Here is a 27911-nt window from a genome sequence, read left to right as displayed (position 1 = left end):
TCTTTTAACAAGGACTCTAAGGTGTAGGGAAGCGGGAACTTTTTTTTTTTTTTTTTTTTTGGTATTTTGCCTTTTGTTGCCTTAGTTGTTTTATTGTTGTAATTATATTGTTGTTATTACTGATATTGTGGTTGTTGGATAGAACAGAGAGAAATGGAGAGAGGAGGGGAAGACAGAGAAGAGGAGAGAAAGAGACACCTGCAGACCTGCTTCACCACCTGTGAAGTGATTCCCCTGCAGGTGAGGAGCCAGGGGCTCAAACTGGGATCCTCAAGCCGGTTCTTGGATTTAGCGCCGCTGCCCGATTCCCAGGAACTATCTTTTAACATAAACTCTATGGCCATGCCAATAGCAACCTTGAGGGCACATGTGGCTCCCCACATGTCCCCCTTTCTTATATCATGTTTTGATGTTTGGTGGACTTTGTTTTGTGGCAGGGCAGACTGTGCCTGTCTTAGGTTGGGAATCAGCCTTCCATCTTACCCGTCATTGGAACACCTGGTCATTTTTGCCCAGTAGTACCAGGTGCCCTGTCTTAGGTTGATTGGATAGCGCTAGTTTCCCTTTTACCCATCATTGGCTAACCAGCCCTCTACATGGTGGACGTTCTGATGGAGGGGGGCAAATCCTCCACAGCAACTCAATATTCTGCCATGTCCAGCCTATGATAGTGAGTTTGTATAGGTTGCATCTTTATGGCATCAATCTGTTGTTGCATTAGATAAAAGGAAAGGGGGAGATGCTGGGAAATTGTGCAGATGCAGTCACATCTGCCATGTTGTCCCCTCGGGCTACTGCTAGTTCCCGCAAGAGTTGGGACATTCTCGGAGTGCCTGTTCCGCCATGTTGTGCCCTCAGGGCATCGTCTATTTCCCCGCAATGTTTGGAGTGCTATGGTTACTCCTCCCCCTTCCCATTCTCGCTAAAGCTACTCCTATAAAAGCCCTTCTTCCGCACCTCGCTCTCTTGCCAGCGCTTCACTTCGGTGTTCAGACACAGGAAAGGTTACTGCGTGAGGCGGCCATTTTCGCTACCTCCATGTGGCCCAACCTGCTTCTCTAGCACCCAACTCTGAGGTGCCAGTGCAAATAAAGATTTGTGTTCCCTCTTCGCTCCGGACCTTCTCCTCCGCGGCACACAACAACACATCTTGATTAAGCACATGGAAGATTTTTATTAAATTAATTTCAAATGTTAATTGAACATTACAATAGAGAATAAAGGCTATCACTACTTTGAAATGGTCTTTTAGCTTTTTATAGTTAAGTTAGAATCGTTTTTGTTTTTAGACCAAAGCATGGCTCGGCTCAGCTCTAGCCTATGGGGATGTTGAGGACTGAAACCGGGACCTCTTAATCCTCAGGCATGGAAGTCAGCTCTGTAAACCACTGTGTTATTTCCCTGCTCCATTAGCATTGTTTTTCTAAATCTGTCTTACTAAGATGATTAGAAATGTTTGAGTTGTGTTTTTATTAAATTTACTTTTAAAAGATAAAAAATTTAGCCCTTTTTTTTTTTTTTATTGCCACCAGGGTTGTCATCACTGGAGCTCAGTCTCAGTGTGTGCTTGGAAAAAAATCCACCTTTTTAATATTTTTTATTTAGTTTATTTATTTATTAATGAGAAAGAGAGAGAGAACCAGATATCACTCTGGTACATGTGCTACTGGGGACTGAACTCAGGGCTACTGGGGACTGAACTCAGGACCTCATGCTTGAGAGTCCATTGTTTTATCCATTGCGCCACCTCCTGGACCACAGGATAAATCCACCTTTCATAGTGGACATTTACTTTAGAGAGAGACATTGCAGGGATGGTGGAGAGGGTAGGGAGAGATACCTTTAGCACTGCTTCACTTACGAAGCCCCCCTGTAGGAAGGGACTGAGGGTTTGAACCCAAGTCCTTGGGCATAGTAATGTGTATTCTACTGGGTGTACCACCCAGCTCCAAGTGTAGCCATTTTTCAGGGGGAAATGTTTAATAAATGAAAATATTGATGTAGAATTCAATTTTGTTAACTATAATACTAATGGTAGTATTTCTATCTAACCCAGGACGAGTTTGTAAATTTCAGGTGCACAAATGAACAACTACTTTTATTTATCTTGAATAGAAATCTCTATCTATGTAATACACTCTAATTGCCATACATTTTAATCACTGGAGTTTTATTTACACATCATTTTCAGAAACTATTTGAATTTTCCTTTCCTAGCAATAGCCTCTAAATTTGCAGGTCCACCCCAAACTGTTCCTACAAGATCTCTTTCGTTCTGTAATGCTTCCTCAAAACAAAGCTGCTTTCCTGAAGAAACAGATTTTTTCAAAGCTCTAATTACTTCTGGGGGTCCATTGATAAACTGCTTTAGCCACTCCTGAGCCTCCTCTAGAGATTTACTTTCCTCTGAAGACTGCAGAACTTCTTCAACCATTCCTATGTTCAAAGCTTTTTCTGAATCCAGTTTGATGGCTCCACTTAACACTTTAAGAGCTTGTCTACTGCCGATTATTTCAACCAGCCGGGTGGCACCACCCCAGCTCGGTATTATACCCATCTCCTTGTGGACAAATCTGATTTCACTGCCTTTAGTCATTAATCTGCAAAAGAGGAAAGAAGAACTTGGATTGTGGTTAAGTATGCTGTAGTCATAAGGTACTACCAACTTGTAATCTGAAACAGTTAAAAACAAAAATTTAGCTTAAGATAGAATTGTTTATTATAGCACTTAACACATAAATTTGAAAAGGAAATCAACACAGTTGTGCGTATTCTCTACAAATAAGAATCCAGTCTTTATTTCCAAGAGTCATTAGTTTCTCTAAACTGAGTAGAGAACTAAGGAGAAAAGCTGTACTAAGTGAAAATGTAGGTCTCAGAAATACCAGGTGCCTACCATTTTAAAAAAAAAAGTGCATAATGTTAATAGCCCTTAGAGGCAAGAAAAAAAATTTAACTTAGTACTAACCCTCTCTTCCAACAAGTATTTATGAAATATGTATAGTGTGCAGTGGTTTACATGCCCAGCTACAAGAATAAACAAAATGCCTATGTTCAGGGGTTGGTTCATGATGGCCCAGTATGGTGGACCTGTTTACTTCCTCCTGCAATTACAGCCATGCTATACCAAAACATGGAACAATCTACAGAAACAGCCCTGAAACTCAAAAGACCGACTTCTACAGTTGTCGTGCTGCGATGCGGAGGAGAGAGGAGATCCGGAGCAGAGAAGGAACACAATTCTTTATTTGAGCGGACACCTCAGAGTTGGGTGAGAGCACAGTGGTTCGGGCCACGTGGAGCTAGCCAAAATGGCCTCCTCACGCAGCAACCTTCCCTGTTTCACTGAAGTAAAAAGTGGGCAAGGGAGCGAGGGGCGGAAGAAGAAGGGCTTTATAGGGCAAAAACCGGGAGTGATGAGCTGGGACAGGATTGGTTGGGAAAGGCACTCCAAGAATGTCCCAACTTTCCCGGGAACTGGCAATAGCCTGAGGGGACAACATGGCAGATGTGACTGCATCTGCACAATTTCCCAGCATACAGTGAGAGGCAAGGGGTCAGCATTCAGGTATAAAGATGCAGAACCTCTACATTATACCAAGAAGCTGCAGTTGGGAAGCAATCTCTTAATCTGGGGATAGGAGCATGAAAGTTATACCTGTTTTTAACATTCCAATTTTATTACAATCTTATACCTAACAGCATTGCAGTCGGAGGCAAGAAGCTATATTCTATAAATTGGTCGAGTGATAAAGCCTTCCTGACAACCCCACAATCTTGCTGACAGCCAGACCAGTGGACTCAGTGGAGTTCAAGTTTTATAGTAAAAGACTGTAGGGGAAGGTTCTAGTAGGAGAGTTCTAGCGGATGTAGTTGGGGACTAAGACATCTGTCAAGAATGTTAAGTCCGGGAGTCGGGCTATAGCGCAGTGGGTTAAGCGCAGGTGGCACAAAGCGCAAGGACCGGTGTAAGGATCCCGGTTCGAGCCCTGGCTCCCCACCTGCCGGGGAGTCCCTTCACAAGCAGTGAAGCAGGTCTGCAGGTGTCTGTTTTTCCCTCTCTTTGTCTTCCCCCATCTCTCTCCATTTCTCTCTGTCCTATCCAACAATGATGACAACAATAATAATTACAACAATAAAACAACAAGGGCAATAAAAGGGAATAAATAAATATTAAAAAAAAGAATGTTAAGTCCTAGCTGATAAGCAGACCCCACTCCTGCCCACACCCTACTGCCAAAAAAAAAAAAAAAAAAGTTCCACTCATAGGCAGTAAAAGCCCTTCAGACTTCTCAAGAGCATGGCCAGCCAGCAAGGGGGCCTTATATCCTGCCCTGCTCCCTTGCCAGCGTACATTCTTATACAGTGTACCCTGCCTGCCTCAACATGTGTGTTGAAACTACCTGGAACCAGCTTCTCAGACCTGAGTCTCTGCCCACTCAACCCAATAGCTGCTGAGCACTTGTATCCTCAAACCCTTGTCACTACCCAGGCTGTCCTGATCTCAGTACTATATCCTCTACCAGCATTTGTGGGTGTAAACTTGTTTCCTGCCAAGCCCTCTCAAACACAGACCCCTGCCCCAAATATTGCAAAGAAAGAGCACCAAATATTGCAGCTTGGGAGGTGGTTCAGTAGACTGAGCAATGGGCTCACAAGTAAAGATCACCAAACATGAGGAGACAAGAAATAACCCACAAACATAGATCAAGACAATAGCCTAGAGAAACACCCAGCTCAACAGAGCTATGTAAACTTCCTTTGGAAGACTTCAAAGCAATATCCTAAGGGTGCTCACTGAAGAAATGTCAACAATGTCAGAGAAAGACTGTTACAGAAATCAGAGGTAAATACAGTAGCTGAATTAAAAAATACAGTCAGTAGACACTAAAGGTCAACATGGCATCTTGTAGATAGGGTAGAAGGATACTACAAACAGAGAGGCCAACACAAGTGGTTCAGGAATTCTATATTAACTAGTCTTCACCATAAGAACAACTGTGTACGAAGTCCAGTATCTTCATTTCATAGAGGAGGAAATGTAGGTAAATTAAATAGTACTGGGGGGTCAGGTGGTAGCACAGCAGGTTAACCGCACATGGCACAAAGTGCAAGGACCAGCTTAAAGATCCCAGTTCAAAGGGTCTCTTCACAAGTGGTAAAACGGGTCTGCAGGTGTCTACCCCCCATCTTCCCTTCCTCTCTCAGTTTCTCTCTGTCCTATCCAACAATAATGACAGCAATGACAACAATAGCAATCACAACAAAAATGATAAAACAACAAGGGCAACAAAAGGGGAAAAATAGCCTCCAGGAGCAGTGGATTCATGATGCAGGCACCGAGCCCCAGAGATAACCTTGGAGGCAAAATAAATAAAAAAACAAACAAACAAAAAAACCAAATAGTACTCAAAGCCAGGTGTGAGACATTATGACATATAACTAGTTTGGGGTGGATACAGGAATAAAATTATTAAAGGACTTTAATGGAGATTTGGATTGAACAAAATTCCTACAAGTGAATTCCTTACAAACTAGGATTTTTATGAATAAGCATAGAGTTAAGTAAAGTAGATTATTTGAATTGGCAAAGTGATTAATAAAGTGGAAGGGGAGTTAACAAAGAAATTAGCTACAGGTCCTGGAAAAGGATGACAGAGGACCTAGTGGGGGTTGTATTGTTATGTGGAAAACTGAGAAATGTTATGCATGTACAAACTATTGTATTTACTGTCAAATGTAAAACATTAATCTCCCAATAAAGAAAATTTTAAAAAGCAAGTACAATGAAGGTTTTTACATTAGTTAATTAAATATTTCTATATCACCAATAGGCTGCTATTCTGCTTAAGGAGTGCTACCTGTGTGTTTAATTTTGACTATGTTTTGATGAGAAAGTTTCACTTTGTTGAAGCCTCTTAATATGGGCCAAAGGTCATGCCTGAATTTTAATATTAAAAATAATTTCTTTTGAACTACTACAAAGGGAAAAAAAATAAATCTTAGTTTGGCTTTCCATGTGTTCAATGTTCCACTGCAGGTGTGTAGGTCTATCAACACCAAGAACAAAAGAATCTTAGTCTTTGGCTTTTTAATCAGGAGAAAGAGTCCAGTAGAGAATTCTCACAAAAGCCTATTTATTAACACACTGGGAAATAGAACTTTCTCTTCACAGCTGTGAAAGCCTCCATGGGAAAAACTGCCTAAGGCATTTTAGAGGATATAAATAGCCATGGGGATAGTCAGTTTCAATAAAGCCTTTTAAAAATTTTATAAAAGATTTATATATTTATTAATGAAAGAGAAAGAGAAGGAGAGCATCACTCTGGCATGTGCAATGCCAGAGATTGAAATTCGGGTCACTTGCAAATCCTGTATTCATGCCACCACTTCTTGAGCTTCTCAATAAATATTTTTAAAATGGGAAGAAAAAACAAATCTCATAAGAACTTATACATGATACAAAAATTGTGAGGGCACTACATTTTATAATTTAAAAAAAGTCTTTAAAAAAATCACAGAAATAATCCTATCATGTCTTGGAGTTAGTAATATTACCATTGAACACAATCCTATAAAGATTTTCACAGAATAAAATATACAATGGTTCTAAATTACATCCTGAAAATAACTGATACTTGCTCAGAATTACGCCTCTAATACAAAAAGGGATTATGTCAGGAATAAAGTTATTTACAATCAGCTTAACATAAAAATTTGCATTCTACTGTCCCTACTCCCAGAGGGTTAAAGACTAGAAAAGCTATTGAGGGAAGGGATGGGATACGGATTTCTGGTGGTGGGAATTGTGTGGAGTTGTACCCCTCTTATCCTATGGTTTTGTCAGTGTTTCCTTTTTATAAATAAATAAAAAAAAAATTAGGAAAAAAAATGCGTTCTACTTACACCTCAGAGCTTGGGATAATGCATATGAAATTCATGATAACAAAAGTTAAATTGTTGTTTTATATCTGTAATTCTGCTTCTAAAAGAATCTTTATCATTATTTTCATGTTTTTTTTTCCTTTTGCCATATTTGACAAGATGTCAATATGTCTTTTGAAATCCTATTTATAACTCTGACACACCCTGAGGTGATCTTTGTAAAAATACCTGTTGTGATCAAACCAGACAGTCATTATATAATGCCTGCTTAGAGTATGTTTGTATAGTAATGTGTATATATATATATATATATATATCCTCTTAACAAAGATGATCAAGAAATCTATTAGTATAATAGAATACAAGGAAGTTTGCTCTAACAAAGACAGAAACTTCCAAATCATAGCTTTCCACATTTTTTAATCTAAAACATTTAAATTTCAATATAAATGAAAACTATTAAAAAGTCTTAAGCTATGAAGACAGTATCCACATGAGATACACCTCAAAGTAGAAACTGACAGCTCTTCACACCAATTACTCCTAGGGTCTAGGTGTGATTACCTAATATTATATGTAATATAATTTATTGCAAGGTATAAACTGTTAATCTATGCAAAATATTAACATGTCCAAGTTTTAAAATTCTGAAGACTTATAAAAGATATAATTTATAAAATCACATTGAATTCCTTTATTTTGACAAGGGTAAGAATGGCAATTATCTTCTGTTTTTAGTGTACTTATTACTGGTAGTGTTAAAACTCTTTGACAGCATGGGAGAAAGTTGAGGAATTAAACAGAAATACATCTCTCTTAACTGTAAGGATAGGAGAGTACCATAGTAATGTAACTACTCATAGCTGGGAAAAAGTCATTGTTGACAACCTGAAACAAACGAGTGTGCTATTACTATTTGAAAAGTTTAGTTACGTTGCTGGTCTTTAAACAAAACAAAAATATTCAAGATAGACATTTTTTGAAAGCCCACAATTTTACTTAAACAGGAACTATTTCATCAAAGCTGTGAAAAAATTTAAATGTTTAGTATTAAAGAAAAGTAATTTTTGTGAACTATATGATAATGTATAAACAGAAAGAATTGTCTCTGGAAACAAGCTTTTCTGTGAGGGGAACTCGTTTTGCAGTTATTCTGATTGGCTGGCTTGCCACTAGGTCCACTGCAGACTATACCTGGTAACAAATAGCCAAGGTTAAAAAGACACATGGTATAAAGAGGACAAGAATGACTACAATTAACATCTCTGGGTCACAATATACTAGGGTCTGGTGATGGCACACCTTGTTGAGTGCATGTGTTACAATGCACAAGGATCCAGGTTCAAGCCCCTGCTCCCCACTTGTAGGGGGAAAGCTTCACGAGTGGTGAAGCAATACTGCAAGCCTCTCTCTCTCTTTCTCTCTCCCTCCCTCTCTCTCTCTCTCTCTCTCTCTCTCTCTCTCTCCTCAGTTTCTGGCTGTCTATCTGATAAAGATAATAAAAAGTCAATATATATATATATATAAAATATCTGTACTCAATAGCATAAAATTGTTATTAGGATTCACTGTTAAATGAGTTATCCTATGGAAAGTGCTTATGTATGTTCAAAAAAATCAGTGCAGGATTTTTGCCTCAGTCACATAAGAACACAGTATCAATTATATTTTTACTTGGAAATAAAAACATGTGTATCTACTTTATAGTCTCACAATGCCTGACACTAAATTCTCTGTACTTGTCTTTATTATAAAGTTGGCTGATTAATAGGGAAAGGACTATGAATAATAGTAATGGTGTCTCTGCTAGAAAGAGATTATAAAGCTGTTTCCCACTAAAATCACATGATCTCTAAAATACTGAAAGTAAAGGAGCAATAGTTCACTGTGAAGCCCAGAATATACTGATACACTAGCTTTTTCTGATGTCCTCTAATGGAGACAGGTAGATATATGTAATTTTTGTATTTCCAAATAAAATACTAATACTGTTCTAATTTAGATATAACTGAAACAGAAGACTCCAATAAACAATAAGCATTATAACTCCTTAAATAATTTTAAGAAATATTTTATTAATATATAGGTAAAGGTATAACTATAAATTCTAAATAAATCAATGAAGTTATATATCACGTGATTTAATGTAAAAATGAAAAAGTAAACATATAGGAAAAAAATGAAAGTGTCATGATTCCTTTAAAGTTTGGAATTAGTAACTTAATAAATTTTGGGGCAGAAACTGTTTTTCCACTGCACATTAAGAACCAAAAACAATAAAATAAATTTTGATGACATAAATTTTGATGGAGAAGTATGACATGTAAAGTTATTTAATTAACAACAGCATCTGTGGTCAAAAACTACATTTAAATAACATACATTGATATACAATTTGTCCTTCTATGTACTCTCTTGCTTTATACCTGTCATCACACCACAGAACAGAAAATCTACCAGTAGTTACAACTATAAGTGAAATTATAGTGTCTGATATAGTTGTAGTCCAATTCATTAAAGCACAGAACGCTTTTAAAAATCATCTTGAGACAATTCAGGACAGCATGAACTATAAACCACTGACTCCAGAAGTAGAAATCAATCAGCCTACACACCCACCCACACACCCACACTCCCCCACCCCACACACATACAGGGAGAGAGTAAAAGGATGCTTTTTTCTATGGTAGAATAACACTCATAATCTTGGAGGGAATGGTGAAGTTAGAAAAATACTGATTTGCCACCATGAGAATAGACCAAGTTTGAGCAAGGACCTTTAGGAAATATATCTAATGAATAAAGGTAACCTGAATCAAATTATGAGAAAACATAAAACAACCCGATAATATAACCAATAACAAGAGCCACTAAAAACAAAATGAAAGCATAATGGTTATGCAAAAGATTTTCATGCTTGAGCCTCAGAGGTTTGAACACCTGCAGAACTGTAAGGTAGACTTAAATAATGCTCTTGCTTGAAATAAAAAAAATTAAAAGGAGAACAAGGAGGAGGAGTTGGAGGAGTGATGGTGTAAAGAAGGAAAGAAGTCATAGCAAGACAAATAAGCAGCTATTATAGGACTAATTAATCTTTGATACTTTTCCTCTGTTTTCTGCCTTTACTTATAGACACTAAGTATACTCAAATACAGATTAAGACTGATGTGAAAGTCTCAAAAAATGCTTAAGATGAACATCAGATCAGATAGAGTGTATATTTTCTCTAGAGGGCATTTATAAAGTTTTAATTTACACTGACTTTTACTTTGAGGATTTTATTCTTTTCTAAACCAGCTTTGTTCAATTCCTTGATTTTGAAGCAAAGCTGGGGTCTTGCATAATTTCACTGCTATGGGTGACTTTTTAATGCAAACAGAGAAAAAGAAATTGAAACCCGGGAAGAGGGGTACCCTAGTACCATGGCTTGCTTGAATACCACAGCACCTCACATGTGCTGCCAGGGCTTGAACCTGAGCCACATGTAGGCAAGGTATGTAACCTATTTGGGGTGGTTTTTTTTTTTGCCTCCAGGGTTATTGCTGGGCTTGGTGCCTGCACTATGAATCCACTGCTCTTGTGGCCATTTTTTATTTTTCTGATAGAACAGAGAGAAACTGAAAGGGGAGGGAAGACAGGGAGAGAGAAAGGCACCTGCAGACTTGCTTCACCACTTGTGAAACGTCCCCATCTTCAGGCGGGGAGCCAGGGGCTCAAACAGGGATCCTTGCGCTGGGTCCTTATGCTTCGTGCTATGTGTGCTTAATTAACCTTGTGTGCCACCACCCTGCCCCTATTTTGAGGGTAAAGTGCAATTATGCACACTGGAATAATTCATTAACCATATTAAAAATATATAGGTATATATAGTAAATATGTACCTTTTCATTGCATATATTATATACTAAATTATGCATTTCAAGGTAATCAAATAATAGATTATGTATTTCAAGGTAATGAAAAACACACACCGCATTTCATACTCAGTCACAAAGTCAATGACTGTTCCCCAAAGAAATCCAGCAACCTTATATAATCTGTACTGATGACAGCAGGGAGGACTGTCATATACAATGACTTCTTTTCCTATGTCCAAATTGGAAGCAGTAATTTTCATTGAAACTAGGTTCTTTGTAAATTGTCTTCTATAGTAAACTCATTTTAATTCTCTATTTATATGAATGCAAATGGATACATTTTATTTTGGTTATTTATTTGTTTTCAAAATAGAAAAGACAGAGAGGCTGAAATAGTGAGACCACACCTACAACAGAAGCTTTCTTCAATGTGGTGGGTGCTGAATTCAAGGTGATACACAGGCAGAGCAGCACACTACTGCACATGCAAATCAGTTAAATACTTTGTCAGTCCCAAAATGATACATTTTAATGGTAATTGAAACCTGAGTCACAGATTATAAAAAAGAAAAACTCATATCAACTTTCACTGCTTCGTATAATTTGTCTGAGTACTACTTCTACTACTCTGAGTCCTTTTCTATGAAATACAAAAGAAATGAAAATGGAATACATTGGTTATAGAATAGTTAAGCCTGGGAGTTGGGCAATAGCGCAGTGGGTTTAAGCACCGGTGGGGCAAAGCGCAAGGTCCAGTGTAAGGATCCCAGTTCCAGATCTCGGTTCCAGCCTCCAGTTCCCCACCTGCAGGGGACTCACTTCACAAGCAATGAGGCAGGTCTGCAGGTGTCTATCTTTCTCTCCCCCTGTCTTCCCTTCTTCTCTCCATTTCTCTCTGTCCTATCCAACAACAATGACATCAGTAGCAACAACAATAATAACTACAACAGTAAAACAACAAGGGCAACAAAAGAGAATAAATAAATAAATATTTTAAAAAAGAATAGTGAATCTTATAAAGCTATAAAGTTCAGGGTAATACTTTTTTGAGGAGGAAATGCAGGATCTGTGATTTAGTTGGGGTATGCAAGGGACTTCAGGAGTTACAATAATGTTCCCATTCTTGATGGGTATCATAGTTATATATAAAGTCTCATTTTATAGAAAGTCCGTCCATAAACTGCACTTAACTGCTTTAATTACAAAAACCAAGCATATTGAAGAAAATCTTGCCAAAGCTACATCAAATAGTCAGAAGAAACAACTGAAAATAACTAAAAGTAATGGTAAAATAGTATGCATGTAGAAATATTTACTTCAAAAAAGAAATCCAAAACCAAAGCTTCATGGATGACATTTTGTGAATTTCCAAAAATAAGGTCTATAGTTTCACTATAGTCTCAAAAAACTGGAATTGTTAATAATATGGAAATATCAGATAGGTCCAGATAACTTTTTTCTCTTTTTTATTTATTTCCTTAATGTGTGACAGAGAGAAATTGAGAGGAGAGAGGCAGATAGAGAGGGAGAGAGAGACAGAGAGACACTGGCAGCCCTGCTTCACCACTCGTGAAGCTTCCCCTATGCAGGTGGGGATCGGAGGGCTTAAACCTGGGTCCTTGTGCACTGTTATGTGTGCGCTCAACCAGGTGCGCCACTGCCTGGCCCCAGGTCCAGATATCTTAAGTTTCACAACTATTAACAAAATAAAATAAAAGATATCTAGCACTAGAAGAATTCCTGGTAAGGGAAATCATCTTCATTTAGGGTATTAAAAATTCAGATAGGCTTAAACATATAAACTAGTAAAACTATGAAAGGAGACAATTTATTATCACTATGTTTACTTTCTCTTGTCTAAAGCAAAAAGCAGTATTAGTTATGACATACAGAAGCAAAACACATAACATGATGAACAAGAAAAAAAGGAAATAGCAGGGTTTTTGTGTGTGTGTGATTTTGTTTTACCAGTGTTATTGCTAGGATTTCATATCTGCACAATTCTACCATTTCCAGTAGACTCTCTTTTTAGGATAGGGGATGACAGAATGAGAAACAGATAGTACAGCATTGTTGTTTTCGACGGGCTATGTTGTTTTCGCAGGGCTGGCTTCACAGGCAGGTAACAGACGACCAGGGACTCATGGTTGAGCTGTAGGCAGTATCTCTTTATTCATGCAGGATGCAGCACAATCTAAGCCGAGCTAAGCTAAACTAAAGGTACTGTAAAACTCACAATGCTGTCTTTATATATACTTGCCAAGTAGGGTGGAAACAGGATGTGACATAGAGAGGGTGGAGAGAAAAGTGACTGGTGAAAATCAGAGTGTGACAAGGAGAGGATCAGGGTGTGACAAGGAGGGGGCGGAGCAGGTGAGAATCCTATCACTGAACCACCAATGCCCTGGAGGGAGGGTGGTGCTTGTTAACAGTGGTTATGTAAATAGAATGCAGTGGTTATGTAAATAGAATAGTGTTAAGCAGGGGGGATTTAAACCAAATGAAATAGAAGGGGTTTCATGCATACCAACAAGTTGCCCTTGTTGTTTTTATTGTTACTGTCATCGTTGTTGGATAGGACAGAGAAATGGAGAGATGAGAGGAAGACAGAGAGGGGGAGAGAAAGATAGACACCTGCAGACCTGCTTCACCGCCTGTGAAGTGACTCCCCTGCAGGTGGGGAGCCGGGGGCTCGAACCAGGATCTTCATGCAGGTCCTTGAGCTTTGCGCCACATGCACTTAATCCACTGCGCTACCGCCAGACTCCCCCTTTGTCTATCATATACATACTTACATATAATTGTTATTTTGTCAACTCTACTTTAATTAAGAAAATCAATTTCCTGTTAAGAGAATGGATACAAAAAAGTCTTCATAATACCTTTTAGGTTTTGCTCAGAGTTTACTTTTCTTTCACTGAAATTCTTCCTCAAGCATATTGCTAAATGTTCTCATTTATTCAAAATCATTTTTAATTAATTTTTTGAAATGCTTAGTAATAAAGTAATGGTAGATTTATACTAGACTGAAATAACCTACTTTACTGATTGAGGAACAGAAAATATATGGTATTGATTTTTCCTTTTCAAGATTATGTAAATCATTCACTACAGGTGAAAAATAAATTTGAACACATCTTAATTATATTCATGTAAGACAGAGTAAAATTTTCATCTCACCTGAAATCACAGGCTGTGGTAACTTCTGCTCCTCCACCCAATGCATGACCTTGAACCAGTGCAACACTTATTAAAGGAAGTCTGTACATTGAAAAAGGAAAATATTTGTTACTTCAATATTCATTTGTAATTCTTATTAAAAACTTTAGATACAGTAAAAACAAAAATGCTGGACTATGTTTATAATAACAAACACAAATGAAAGGACAATTTACAAGTGGGTTATAAGGAAAAAGACACTGAATTACTAAAGATAACAATAATTTATAAGTGCTATGTGAGCTTATCAAAATCTCTGAGTAACTGTATTTTTAAACTGTAGACATATAATAACTGTCTTCCAAATAAAATTGATAGTTTTGTACAATTTATAGCTACAGAAACGTCCTAGAGGGAGTCGGGCTGTAGCGCAGCGGGTTAAGCGCAGGTGGCGCAAAGCACAAGGACCGGCATAAGGATCCCGGTTCGAACCCCGGCTCCCCACCTGCAGGGGAGTCGCTTCACAGGCGGTGAAGCAGGTCTGCAGGTGTCTATCTTTCTCTCCTCCTCTCTGTCTTCCCCTCCTCTCTCCATTTCTCTCTGTCCTATCCAACAACAACAACAACAATAATAACTACAACAATAAAACAACAAGGGCAACAAAGGGGAATAAATAAATAAAATAAATATAAAAAAATTAAAAAAAAAAAGAAACGTCCTAGAAGCTGGCAGTCAGCAATTATGCAGTAAGATAATATGTTAATTTTTATTCATATCAGATTATCAGTGGAAAAATTAAGGGCTATATATAATGTGAGGAAAATGTAAAAATAAAAATGAGATCCAACATTGCTACTATAAAGATTCCTATATGGAGCTGGGTGTTGGGGTACCTGGTTAAGTGCACATATCACCATGCCTAAGGGTATGGGTTCAAGCTTCTGCTTCCTACCTGCATATGAGCAGTGATGTGGGCCTGCAGGGGTCTTTCTCTCTCCCTCCATATCTCCCCCTTTTCTCTCTCAATATCTCTCTGTCCTATCCAGTAAAACAGAAAGAAGAAAAAAAAAATGGCTGCCGGGAATGGTGGATTCATAGTGCTGGCACTAAATCCCAGCAATAATGGAAAGGTTCTGTGGCAAAAACAGTCTGTTTACCTTTCCTGTTTTTCAAAGATACACTTTGCAGGAGTGTGTGAATATTAAAAAGTAAATCTAAAATAATTTGAATGTATGGAATTTCCTTTAGCTATAACCAAAATAGAAAGCTGCAGTTCTAAAGTAATGGGACATTTGCTAGTTGATATTGCTTCCAAATAAAAATTATTGAAAACAGGAATTCATTTATCAGATTCATCTAAGAAAATGTCAAAGGTAAGAAGGCTTGGGAAGTAAAGAGATGCTATAAAACAATGAAAAGCATTTTAGAATAACAGTGATGGTATGGTTCCATTATTCTTTCTTAACTTTCAGATATGAGATCACAAAACTACAGTGATGTCTAGTAAATACAAATGGTATCTAGAAACTTCATTCTTTAAAAAAAATAAGTTTACATTCAGAATATGGAAGCAGAATGCTAATAAAAAAAGTGATGTTGTCTATAATGTTAAATGCATTGTGAGAGTCCAAAAAAATTTATTTCCCTCCTTACTCTTGCTCAGCTACATTCAAAGTAAATCTTTCTTCCTCAGAAAACTATCAAAGCCTTCTTCAATTCATAATTCTCTTTTTATTGTTGTAGTTATTATTGTTATTGATGTTGTCATTGTTGGATAGGACAGAGAGAAATGGAAAGAGGAGGGGAAGAAGGGGTGGGGGGAGAGACACCTGCAGACCTGCTTCACTGCCTGTGAAGCGACTCCCCTGCAGGTGGGGAGCAGGGAGCTTGAACCAGGATCCTTACTCCAGTCCTTGTGCTTTGCGTCATATGTGCTTAACCCGCTGCACTACCGCCAGATCACCCCAATTCACAGTTCTTCATTCTCTCTTGGATACTCACCCTGTATTTATTCATGCATTTATTATTTATTTTATATTATACTGAGCTTCTCATGAGAGACTAGGCAGGCAGAGCACCACTCTGGTACATGTGACATCAATGTTTGAATGGGAAGCTTCAAGCATGTGAGTCCATTCTCTACCAGTTCGACTACTTCCCCCACTGCCCGATGCATATTCTTTCACTACACATTCTATCATTTTGCATATTAGGTCATCTTTATGTGCCATCAACTGATCACTATCTCTGGTGTGCTCTGTAATCAGTATCTAGCTTTTCTGTGTCTATACATCAATACAGTAATTAATAAGCTCTTTAGGGGAAGAGTTGTGTCTTAAAATCATTTCATATCATTTGTTTTATTTTTAACATACATACATGTTTTGCTAGTATTTAATTATCCACAGAATAAAAAAAATAGATATTTATCATTAGAATAAATGTAACTTGAAAGTCAGCTAATATTTTTAACTAATTCAAAAAACAGAAAACTAAAAAGACATTTGATTTTTAGCATCTATATTTTATATAGAAAAATACATTACCTCATAAGTCTTGTTAAAGTGTTTTGCATGAACATGCACAAGTGCATTCCATCCTTAAAATAAAAATAAATGTAAGAGAAAAGGTATAATGGGCATGTTTTATGTAAGAAATTTATGAACCAGTTATCAGGATTTAGAAAGCAATAAATTAAATATTTAGCTACCTTATTAAAAAAATAAGGTTTGGGGCTGGATGGTGGTGTCCCTGATAGAGTACACATGTTACCATGTGTGAAGAACTGCTTCAAGTCCCTAGTCCCCACCAGGGGCTGGGATGGAGAGATGCTCCAGATATTTCTCTGAAGCAATGCTACAGAGATCTCTCTTCCTCTCTCTATACCCATCTTCTTAAATTCCACCCATTGAGACTGAGTGAGATTATCCGGTCTTTATACTCAGTTTGATATATCTCAGTTAACACGATTCCTTCAAGATCCATTCAAGATGAGGCTAAAAGGACTACTTCATCATTTTTAACAACTGACTGACTAGTGCTGATATGTGTGCATAGAACATAATTTTCTTGCCACTCATCTGTCCTTGGACATCTTGGGTTGCTACTAAGTTTGGGCTATTATGAATTGTGTGGCTATAAATATATACGCATACATACATAGATCTCTTTGGATAGATGTTTTTCGTTTTCCTTTTGGATAAACCCACAGGAAAGAAATTGGTGGATCATATGGTGGATCCATTTCTAGTGTTCTAAGGAAACTTCAGACTGTTTTCCACAAGGGGTGGACCAATTTACAATCCCACTAGTGATGTAGAAAAGTTCCTTTTTCTCCACCTCCTCACCAACATTTTTATTCCTGTCCTTTTTCTTTTTAATATTTATTTATTTATTTGTTGGACAGTGACAGTCAGAAACTGAGAGGGAAGGGGGTGATAGGGAGAGAGACAGAGAGACACCTGCAGCACTGCTTCACCACTTGTGAAGCTTTCCCCATGCATGTGGGGGCCTGGGGCTCGAACCTGGGTCCTTGTGCATTGTAACATGCACTCAACCAGGTGCACCACCACCTGGCCCCTTATGTCCTTTCAATATATGACATTCTCACAGGTATAAAGTGGTATTTCTTTGTTGCCTTTTTTTTGCAATTAAATGTTTCACATATTTTGCAGCCCCTTGTTTTAGAGCACAGGAGTTAATTATTGTGATTTTCTCTGAGTTGACTGAGCATTATGTAGTGTCCATCCTTATCTTTTATTGCTTTATTTTGAAGTTGATTGTATCAGATATTATTATGGCTGACCCTGTTTTATTTGGGCCCATTAGTTTATATTATGGTTTCTTCTCTCTTACTTTTCAGGATTGGTATATATACACAATGGAATACTATGCAGCTATTAAGAACAATGAACCCACCTTCTCTGACTCATCTTGGATGGAGCTAGAAGGAATTATGTTAAGTGAGCTAAGTCAGAAAGATAAAGATGAGTATGGAATGACCTCATTCATAAACAGAAGTTGAGAAAGAATAACAGAAAGGAAAACTCAAAGCAAGATTTGACTAAATCTGGAGTAGGGCACCAAAGCAAAAACCCTGGGTTGAGGGTGAGGGTGGATGTTCAGCTTCATGGGGCTGGGCGGGGAGGGGAAGGGAGAAGGGACAGTGTCTTTTGGTGGTGGGAATGGTGTTTATGTACACTCCTATTAATTTGTAGTCATATAAAATCACTATTTAATTAATTAATATGAGAAGGGAAAAATTGATTGAATGTCTCAAACTTTTTAAATCACAGACAGAGTCTTTTTAAAACATAGGCTGAGTCTTTGATATGCTGACTCTCTTAAAAGCTTAGACCAGGGAGAACAGAAGCAACCGGTGGCACAGCTGTATACAAATAATGTCAAAGGACATACATTATGATGATGTTGTGTATGACACAGCAAATCCTAATAAAGGGCTTAACTTTTCAAAGTTAACCCAATTGCCAAATAATGGGATTATAACAATAACTATCGATTGTCTTCTTAAACCCTAAGACAGCAGAAACTTTCCACTTCCTCTATGGAGCCTATATTTTCCTCAGTCCTAGAACCTCTAGGGTGGGGCTTACTTTCCTGCATGCTTTGAATGAACTGAGTGATTCATATCAAGTGATATTGCATCCACCAATCCCAACCTAATCAACGCAACGAGTACCACCTCAGCATGCTTCACTTCAGACTGTGTCCAGAGACGTCACACATGGAATGCTAACCCCTCATCCTCATTACCTGGGTGAGACCTTTCCTTTCATAGTATTCTCTAATTCCAGAAACAACCATCTGAGTAGAAGCAGAATGAACTTTCAGTTTTATAGGTATGTTTTCCTACCTGATTTATATCAAGACCCATATTAATCTATTAGATCCTCTATCTTTACAGTATTATTCACAAATTAAGTAAAATATAAAGATTTCATTCATAGAAGTTGATAACCAAATAGAATCCAGTACACAATTCATATAACACTTGCCTCTGGAGTTCCAAGTGCCTTCACAGCTTTCAAATCAGATCCTGAAGAGAAAGTGTTTTTTGCTCCACAGACAATAAGACCTTTCCCTTCTGTCCAATTTTCCAATTCAATTACTCTCTCCAGCAATTGCAGCATCATAACACCTGTCAGAGAAGGGAGGGGTGTCACAAATACATGAAATACTGTATAAATAGGAAGATTTAGAAACTGCAATGTGTGAAACAGAGCACTTTAAGCCACATTATTTTACAAATATTTACTGAATGTATACCAACTGCCAATTATGCCCAATCACTGAAGAAACATACTCCATAAGAATAAAGCTTCCATAAACAGTTTTATTCCTCTCTGATGAATCAAGAATAATTTTGAGAGGTTCAAGAATGCTGTGCACATATGGAAGGATTTGACTTGCATTACACGTAAGATATTATCAGTGAAATCTGAAAGTATTTATATTTAAATACTTAAAAAGACTTAAGACTTACTTAAAGACTTAGTAAAGACTACTTAGTAAAAACTTTACTTAAAGACTTAGTAAAGAGCTCAGGCTAGAGAGAAACCTAATGAATGTAAAAATAAATAAATAAATAACACAATAACAGTATGTGCATCTTCCTGTATTTTTTAAAACTTTTTATCTTTATTTATTTATTGGATAGAGACAGTGAGAAATCAAGAGGGAACAGGGTGATAGACAGGGAGAGAGACAGAAAGACACCTGCAGCCCTGCTTCACCACTCATGAAGATTTCTGCCTGCAGGTGGGGACTTGGGGCTCAAACTCAGGTCCTTGTGCACTGTAACATGTGTGATCAACCAGGTGCACCACCACCCAGCCCACGCCTTCCTGTATTTTTGTAATAAATTCTATCTGTATTGGAAAAAAATGTACATGTGTGAGACTTCCGGAGGCTGGAGCAGTGGAATGGAGGCTCTGTGCTGACACCAGGGGACAGAGAACTAACGAGGAAACTCAAGAGATCTCAACCTTGGTGGCCTAGTGGTGGGGCTGTGAGAGTGAGAGTCTCTTGCATAACCACTGGATTATCTCTGCCCCACCCTACTTTATCTCTTGATCAGGATTCACTGATTAAGCTAAGAAGCCTACTTATATATATATATATTTTTTTTTTATTTTTTTATTTTATTTTTTATTTTTTTTAGCCTACTTATATTTTAAAAGCCCTCAGGCTCCCATAGTCTACAGGGAAGAAAAAAAAAAACGGGCTTTTCAGGCACTATGCTCCAACTCAGGGATTAAAATACTATTGAAACAACTGTCAATTTCCACAATGGTGAATCCTTTAGTTACCTTACTTAGTCAATCCAGGCAAGAGTGATAAGAAATTTGAAAAGCACTGAGAGAGGAACCTCATAACATACTATATAAAATGGTCTCTCTCTCTCTCTTTCGATGCTAGTTCCTGATCCCTTTCCCGTGCAGCAGCCTAGCTTGGCTCTGGTCAAGTTCTCTCCAACCCAGAGAGCATGTACTTGGGAAGAAGTACCCTCAGGTTAGCCCAGTATCCCAATATGCCAGTCCCTGTTCAGGCGCCAGATGCCAGGCTAGCTTCGCTGGTGGGAGAGAGATGACCAGGAACTCATGGCTGAGCGGGAACGCAATTCCTCTTTTATTAATCAGATACATCGTCTTTTATGTATCTCTTCACTGGAAGTGGCAAGGCGAAAGGAAATGACTAGGAGAGGGAGCGGAGCAAAAAAAGAGCTCAAACAGAACATAGAAAACGTCCATCTAACTAGTGGGGATTAAACCAATACCCTGCAGGCAGGGCGGGTCTCAAACAAAACAGTGATTATGTAAATAGACCACAGCAGTTAAGCAATGCAGGGGAACAGAAGCAGAATTAGCCAAAGGAGAAATGATGACCAACGTCTCCTTTAAACAGTCAGATCACTGTAACTATGCCACATATCATAATACTCTAAAAATCTACAAGAATGGCGTTAAAATATCTTCAGTCCTTGATATCAATAAATGTCAATGGCCTAAATTCACCTATTAAAAGGCAAAGAGTAGGAAAATGGATCAGAAAACACAACCCAACAATATGCTGTTTACAGGAAACACACCTAAGTCAACAAGACAAACACAGACTCAAAGTGAAAGAATGGAAAAGTATCATACAAGCCAATGGCCCACAAAAAAGGGCAGGAACAGCTATTCTCATATCTGACATGACAGACTTTAAAATAAATAAAATTTAAAAAGATAGGGATGGACACTACTTATTGCTCAGAGGAATAGTCAATCAAGAGGACTTAACAATTATTAACATCTATGCACCCAATGAGAAGACATCTAAATACATCAAACATCTACTGAAAGAGTTACAGCAATATATTAACAGCAACACAATCAAAGTAGGGGACTTCAACACCTACTCTCTCACTTTCACAGATCATCCAGGCAGAAAATCAATAAGGACAAGAGGGAGCTAAATGAGGAGATAGATAAACCAGAACTATTGGACATTTTCAGAGTCATTCATTGCAAGAAAATGGAATACAAATTCTACTCAAGTCCACATGGGTCATTCTCAAAAACAGACCATATGTTAGGCCACAAAGATAGCATCAGCAAATTCAAAAGCATTGAAAACATCCCAAGCATCTTCTCAGACCACAGTGGAATTAAACTAACACTTAACAATCAACAAAAGATTAGTAATAGTCCCAAAATGTGGAAGCTCAACAGTACACTACTTAACAACTACTGGGTCAAAGAGGGAATAAAGAAATCAAAATGTTTCAAGAGTTTAATGAAAATGAAGACACAAACTATCAAAATATTTGGGACTCAGCTAAGGCAGTACTGAGAGGGAAGTTCATAGCCATACAAGCACATATTAGGAAACAAGAAAAAGCACAAATAAACAGCCCGATTGCCCATCTTAAAGAGCTAGAAGAAGAAGGACAAAGAAACCCTAAAGCAACCAGAAGGACAGAAATCACTAAAATTAGGGCAGAAATCAATAACATAGAAAATAAGAAAACCACACAAAAGATCAATGAAAGTAAATGTTGGTTCTTCAAAAGAGTGAACAAAACTGACAAACCTTTAGGCAGACACACAAAACAAAAAAGGGAGAAGACCCACATAAATCGGATCGTAAATAAAAGAGGAGATATCACAGCAGACACTGTAGAAATTCAACATGTCGTGCGAGGATTCTATGAACAACTATATGCCACCAAGCTAGAGAACCTGAAAGAAATGGACGATTTCCTAGATTCCTACCAACTTCCAAAATTAAAATAAAGAGGAACTAGATAACATGAACAGGCCCATTATAGCTAATTAAATTGAAACAGTTATCAAAAACCTCCCCAAAAATAAAAGTCCTGGACCAGATAGTTTTAGAAATGAATTCTACATAACCTTCAATGAAGAATTAATACCTCTACTTTGAAAAGTCTTCCAGAAGAGAGAAGACACTGGAATACTCCCTTCCAGCTTCTATGAAGCCAACATCACTTTGATACCAAAAGTAGACAGGGACACAAGCAAAAAGAAAACTACAGACCAGTATCTCTGATGAACATAGACGCTAGAATATTGAACAAAATTCTAGCCAACCGGATACAGCAATATTAAAAAGATTGTTCATCATGATCAAGTGGGGTTTATCCCAGGGATGCAAGATTGGTTTAATATATGTAAATCAATCAACATTATCCACCACATTAATAAAAGCAAGACCAAAAACCACATGGTCATATCAACAGATGCAGAGAAAGCCTTTGACAAAATACAACATCCCTTTATGATCAAAACACTACAAAAAATGGGAATAGATGGAAAATTCCTGAAGATAGTGAAGTCTATATATAGCAAACCTACAGCCAACATCATACTCAATGGTGAAACACTGGAAGCATTTCCCCTCAGATCAGGTATTAGACAAGGCTGCCCACTATCACCATTACTATTCAACATAGTGTTGGAAGTTCTTGTCATAGTAATCAGGCAGGAGCAAGGAATTAAAGGAATACAGATTGGAAGAGAAGTTAAAACTCTCCCTTTTTTACAGATGACATGATAGTATACATAGGAAACCCTAAGGAATCTAGCACGAAGCTTTTGGAAATCGTCAGGCAATACAGTAAGGTGTCAGGCTACAAAATTAACATTCAAAAGTCAGTGGCATTCCTCTATGCAAACACTAAGTTAAAAGAAATTGAAATCCAGAAATCAATTCCTTTTACTATAGCAACAAAAACAATAAAATATCTAGGAATAAACCTAACCAAAGAAGTAAAAGACTTATATACTGAAAACTATGTGTCACTATTAAGGGAAAAAGACACAATATAGTGGAAAGATATTCCATGTTCATGGGTTGGAAGAATGATGTAGTTATGTAGGTAATTTTAAAATGAATATACTACCCAGAGCCATATACAAATTTAATGCTATCCCCATCAAGATTCCAATCACATTTTTCAGGAGAATAGAACAAATACTACAAATGTTTATGTGGAACCAGAAAAGACCTAGAATTGCCAAAACAATCTTGAGAAGAAAAAATAGAACTGAAGGCATCACACTCCCAGATTTCAAATTGTATTATAGGGCCACTGTCATCAAAACTGCTTGGTATTGGAACATGAACAGACACACCGACCAGTGGAATAGAACTGAGAGCTAAGAAGTAAGTCCCCACACCTATCAACATCTAATCTTTGACAAAGGTGCCCTAACTATTAAATGGGGAAAGATGAGTCTCTTCAACAAATGGTGTTGGGGAAAAATGTGTTGACACATTCAAAAAAATGAAACTGAACCACTATATTTCACCAAACACAAAATTAAATTCCAAGTAGATCAAGGACTTGGATGTTATACTAGAAACTGTCAGATACTTAGAGGAAAATATTGGCATAACTCTTTTCTGCATAAATTTTAAAGACATCTTCAATGAAACGAATCCAATTACAAAGAAGACTAAGGCAAACATAAACCTATGGGACTACATCAAATTAAAAAGCTTCTGCACAGCAAAAGAAACCACTATCCAAACAGAGAACCCCTCACAGAATGGGAAAAGATCTTTATATGCCATATAATCAAAAAGGCTAATAACCAAAATAAATAAAGAGCTTGCCAGATTCAACCACAAGAAAACAAATAACCCCATCCAAAAATGGAGAGAGGACATGGACAGAATATTCACCACAGAAGAGATCCAAAAGGCTGAGAAACATATGAAAAAATGCTCCAAGTCTTTGATTGTCAGAGAAATGCAAATAAAGACAACAATCAGATACCATTTCACTCCCGTAAGAATGTTATACATCAGAAAAGGTAACAGCAGCAAATGTTGGAGAGGTTGTGGGGTCAAAGAAACCCTCCTGCACTGCTGATGGAATGTCAATTGGTCCAACCTGGAGAACTCTCAGAAGGCTAGAAATGGACCTACCCTATGAGCCTGTAATTCCTCTCCTGGGGATATATCCTAAGGAACCCAACACACCCATTCAAAAAGATTTGTGTACACATATGTTCTTAGCAGCACAATTTGTAATAGCCAAAACCTGGAAGCAACACAGGTGTCCAACAACAGATAAGTGGCTGAGCAAGTTGTGGTATATGTAAACAATGGAATACTACTCAGCTATAAAAAATGGTGACGTCACCGTTTTCATCTGATCTTAGATGGACCTTGAAAATATCATTTTAAGTGAAATAAGTCAGAAACATAAGGATGAATATGGGATAATCTCACTCTCAGGCAGAAGCTGAAAAAGAAGATCAGAAAAGAAAACACAAGTAGAACCTGAACTGGAGTTGGCGTATTGCACCAAAGTAAAAGACTCTGGGGTTTTTGTGTGTGGAGTGTGTGTGTGTGAGAATACAGGTCCAAAAAGGATGATTAAGGACCTAGTGGGGGTTATATTGTTATATGGAAAACTGGCAAATGTTGTGCATGTAGAAACTATTGTATTTACTGTCGAATGTAAAACATTAATTCCTCAATAAAGAAATTTAAAAAAACAAAAAACTTTCCCCCCACTGAGTTTCCAAAAGCAGGTTTAGTAGAAATATATTTTCTTTTGGAGACACCTGCAGCCCTGCTTCACCACTCATGAAGCTTTCCACTTGCATTTGGGGACTAGAGGCTTGAACTTGGGTCCTTAAATAACATGCAACATGTAACATGTGCACTCAAACCTGTGCCACCACACAGCCCAAGATATATCTCTAAAATAAGTCAACCTTCACTGACACTACATCATTTTTAAAATTTTTATTTGTAAAAAGGAAACACTGGGGAGTCAGGTGGTAGCACAGTGGGTTAAGCACAGGTGGGGCAAAGTGCAAGGACCAGAGTAAAGATCTGGTTCAAGCCACCGGCTCCCTACCTGCAGAGGAGTCACTTCACAAGCATTGAAGCAGGTCTGCAACGTCTATCTTTCTCTCCCCCTCTCTCTCTTCCCCTCCTCTCTCCATTTCTCTCCGTCCTAACAATGACGACGACATCAATGACAACAACAATAATAACTACAACAATAAAAAAACAACAAGGGCAATAAAAAAGGGAATAAACAAATATTAAAAAATATTTTAAAAAAATGGAAACAGACAAAAACATAGGATAAAAGGGGTATAATAAAAAATGTACATGTGTACTCAACTTTTGATTCTCAAGTGACAATGGAAAGATCACTCAGAATTTATATATAAAAAAACTCAATCAAAAAAGAAATACTCTTATTCAGAATTTCAGGATTTCTGAAAAAAATAGACAATGAACAAAAAAAAGTGATCTTTGAGATCTATACTTGTTAGTATTTGCTTGAGAGCTTTCTTTTCCTTTTTTTCTCCGTCACTGTGCTTTCTCCTTCCTCCTCTTCCTCTCTTTTATTGGGCAGGACACAGAGAAATTGAGAGGGGAGAGAAAGATTGAAGAAGATAGATACTTGCAAACCTGCTTTACCACTTCTGAGGCTTTCCCCCTACAAGTGGAGAATGGAGGCTCAAAGCCAGATCCTTGTGCATGGTAACATGCACAGTTAGTGGAGTATGCCATTGCTCAACGGCCTGGGGTCTTTCTTAAGATGTATTTATCAACATGAGAAAGACAAATAAAACATAAGCATAGTTCTGGTACATGTGATACTTATGACTGAATTCAGGAGCCCATGCGTCCAAGCCTATTGTTCTGGTCACTGTGCCTCCTCCTGTGAATTTTTTTTGTTTGTTTTTCAGCCAAAAGCTACATTTTGAAATTAATATGTCTGAAGTATTTCAAAACAAAAATTTCACAAGAGTATTCTTTGATGCTTTTAAAATGTTATTTCAGGCTACAAGTAGGTTACTTGTATTACTCTGGCTTTGCTGTGGATGCATCTATCAGAATATGTTCGATTACATAGATGACTCATATTGATGTATTATATTTTGCATGCATGTGTACAATATAATATTTATGTAGTGATCACATATATGTTATATAGTAGTTAGTACTAAGAGCAAGCAGCATTTCTAGGGATCTGGATGGTGCCTACACAGTAAGCAAACATGTTGTCATGCACGAGGACTGGGGTTCAAGCCTATAGTTCCCACCTGCAGGGGAGAAACTTCACAAGTGGTGGAGCAGGGATACAGGTGTCTCTCTGCTTCTCTTCTTCTCTACCTTCCCCACCCCTGTTAATTACTCTTTCTTATCAAAATAATTTTAAAAAGAGGCATTTCTGAATTCTGCAGAGTAGAAAGGAGATCATTCTGAGTTTAAAAAAACCAACAATGATAATTCAAAACCTTTATACTTTATTGAGTATATACATACATATAAAAATTTGATAGGGGGGCCGGGTGGTAGCACAATAGGTTAAGCACACATGGTGCCAAGCACAAGGACCAGCGTAAGGATCCCGGTTCGAGCCCCCAGTTCCCCACCTGTAGGGGGTCTCTTCACAAGCAGTGAAGCAGGTCTGTAGGTGTCTATCTCTCTCTCCTCTTTTGTCTTCCCCTCCTCTCTCTATTTCTTTCTGTCCTATCCAACAACAAGGGCAACAAAAGGGAAAAGGTGGCCTCCAGGAGCAGTGGATTCATAGTGCAGGCACCAAACCCCAGCAATAACCCTGGAGGCAAAAAAAAAATTGATAGATTTTTTAGTCCAATATTTCAGTGCATATGTATATTTGTGTAGACATGCTTATATATACATGTACATATATTTATGCAACAGTTGTATTTATGTTTATGCTACATATCTACACATTATATTTAGGTGTATATCATGTATAAACATATACATATACTTCAAAAGCTTTTCTGAAGAATATAATTTACCCCTTGATATACATAACTGGCAAACAGAGATGATGAGAATCACATTGACACTAGAAGAGTGCTGAGTAGTCCAAAGTGGTACCTTGGCTTCTCTCTCTCTCTGTCTCTCTCTCATGAAATACACACACACAAACACACACACTCTTGCTACTGCATATGAAATAAGTAAAGTAAGTATTAAAAGATTAGGCAAGATTAACCTGATTTTTTTTTTTTTTTTTTTTTTTTTTTTGCCTTCAGGGTTATCTCAGGGGGTCAGTGCCAACTCTATGAAGCCACTGCTCTGGAAGGCTAGTTTTCCCATTTTGTTGCCCTTGTCATTGCTGTTATTGTTGTTATAGCTGCTGCTGTTGTTGTTGGATAGGACAGAGATAAATTAAGAGAGGAGGGGAAGACAGAGAGGAGGAGATAAAGATAGACACATGCAGACCTGCTTCACTGCTTGTGAAGTGACATCCTTCAGATGGGGAGCTGGGGGCTCAAACCTGGATCCTTACGGAGGTCCTTGTGCTCTGCGCCATATGCGCTTAACCCGATGAACTACCGCCCAGCCCCTCCCCTTTTTTAACCAATATCTGCATTCATGGATTTTTAAAAAAGCATTTAAATATTCACAATTAAATGTGAGAGATTTCTTATGGCTTTGTTTTTCTGATCTACAAAGAGTACCACAAAT

The 27911-nt window shown here is 37.7% G+C and overlaps 1 protein-coding gene across 1 annotated transcript in view; it reads right to left on the bottom strand.

Moving 5' to 3' along the window:
- Positions 1 to 1154: 1154 nt before the first annotated feature.
- ECHDC1 (ethylmalonyl-CoA decarboxylase 1) overlaps positions 1155 to 27911 on the bottom strand; it is a 34408-nt gene continuing 7651 nt past the window's right edge. Inside the window, exons 3-6 of the mRNA XM_016190507.2 lie at positions 18917 to 19059; positions 16448 to 16500; positions 13923 to 14003; positions 1155 to 2600 (exon numbers count right to left, since the gene is read on the bottom strand). Coding sequence (XP_016045993.2) covers positions 2195 to 2600; positions 13923 to 14003; positions 16448 to 16500; positions 18917 to 19059 — 683 coding nt within the window. The 3' untranslated portion in view covers positions 1155 to 2194. The remainder of the gene's footprint in view (positions 2601 to 13922; positions 14004 to 16447; positions 16501 to 18916; positions 19060 to 27911) is intronic.

The sequence above is a fragment of the Erinaceus europaeus genome, chromosome 4, assembly GCF_950295315.1.
Source record: "Erinaceus europaeus chromosome 4, mEriEur2.1, whole genome shotgun sequence".
Lineage (NCBI taxonomy): Eukaryota > Metazoa > Chordata > Mammalia > Eulipotyphla > Erinaceidae > Erinaceus > Erinaceus europaeus.
This window is presented reverse-complemented; position numbering and strand designations above follow the sequence as displayed.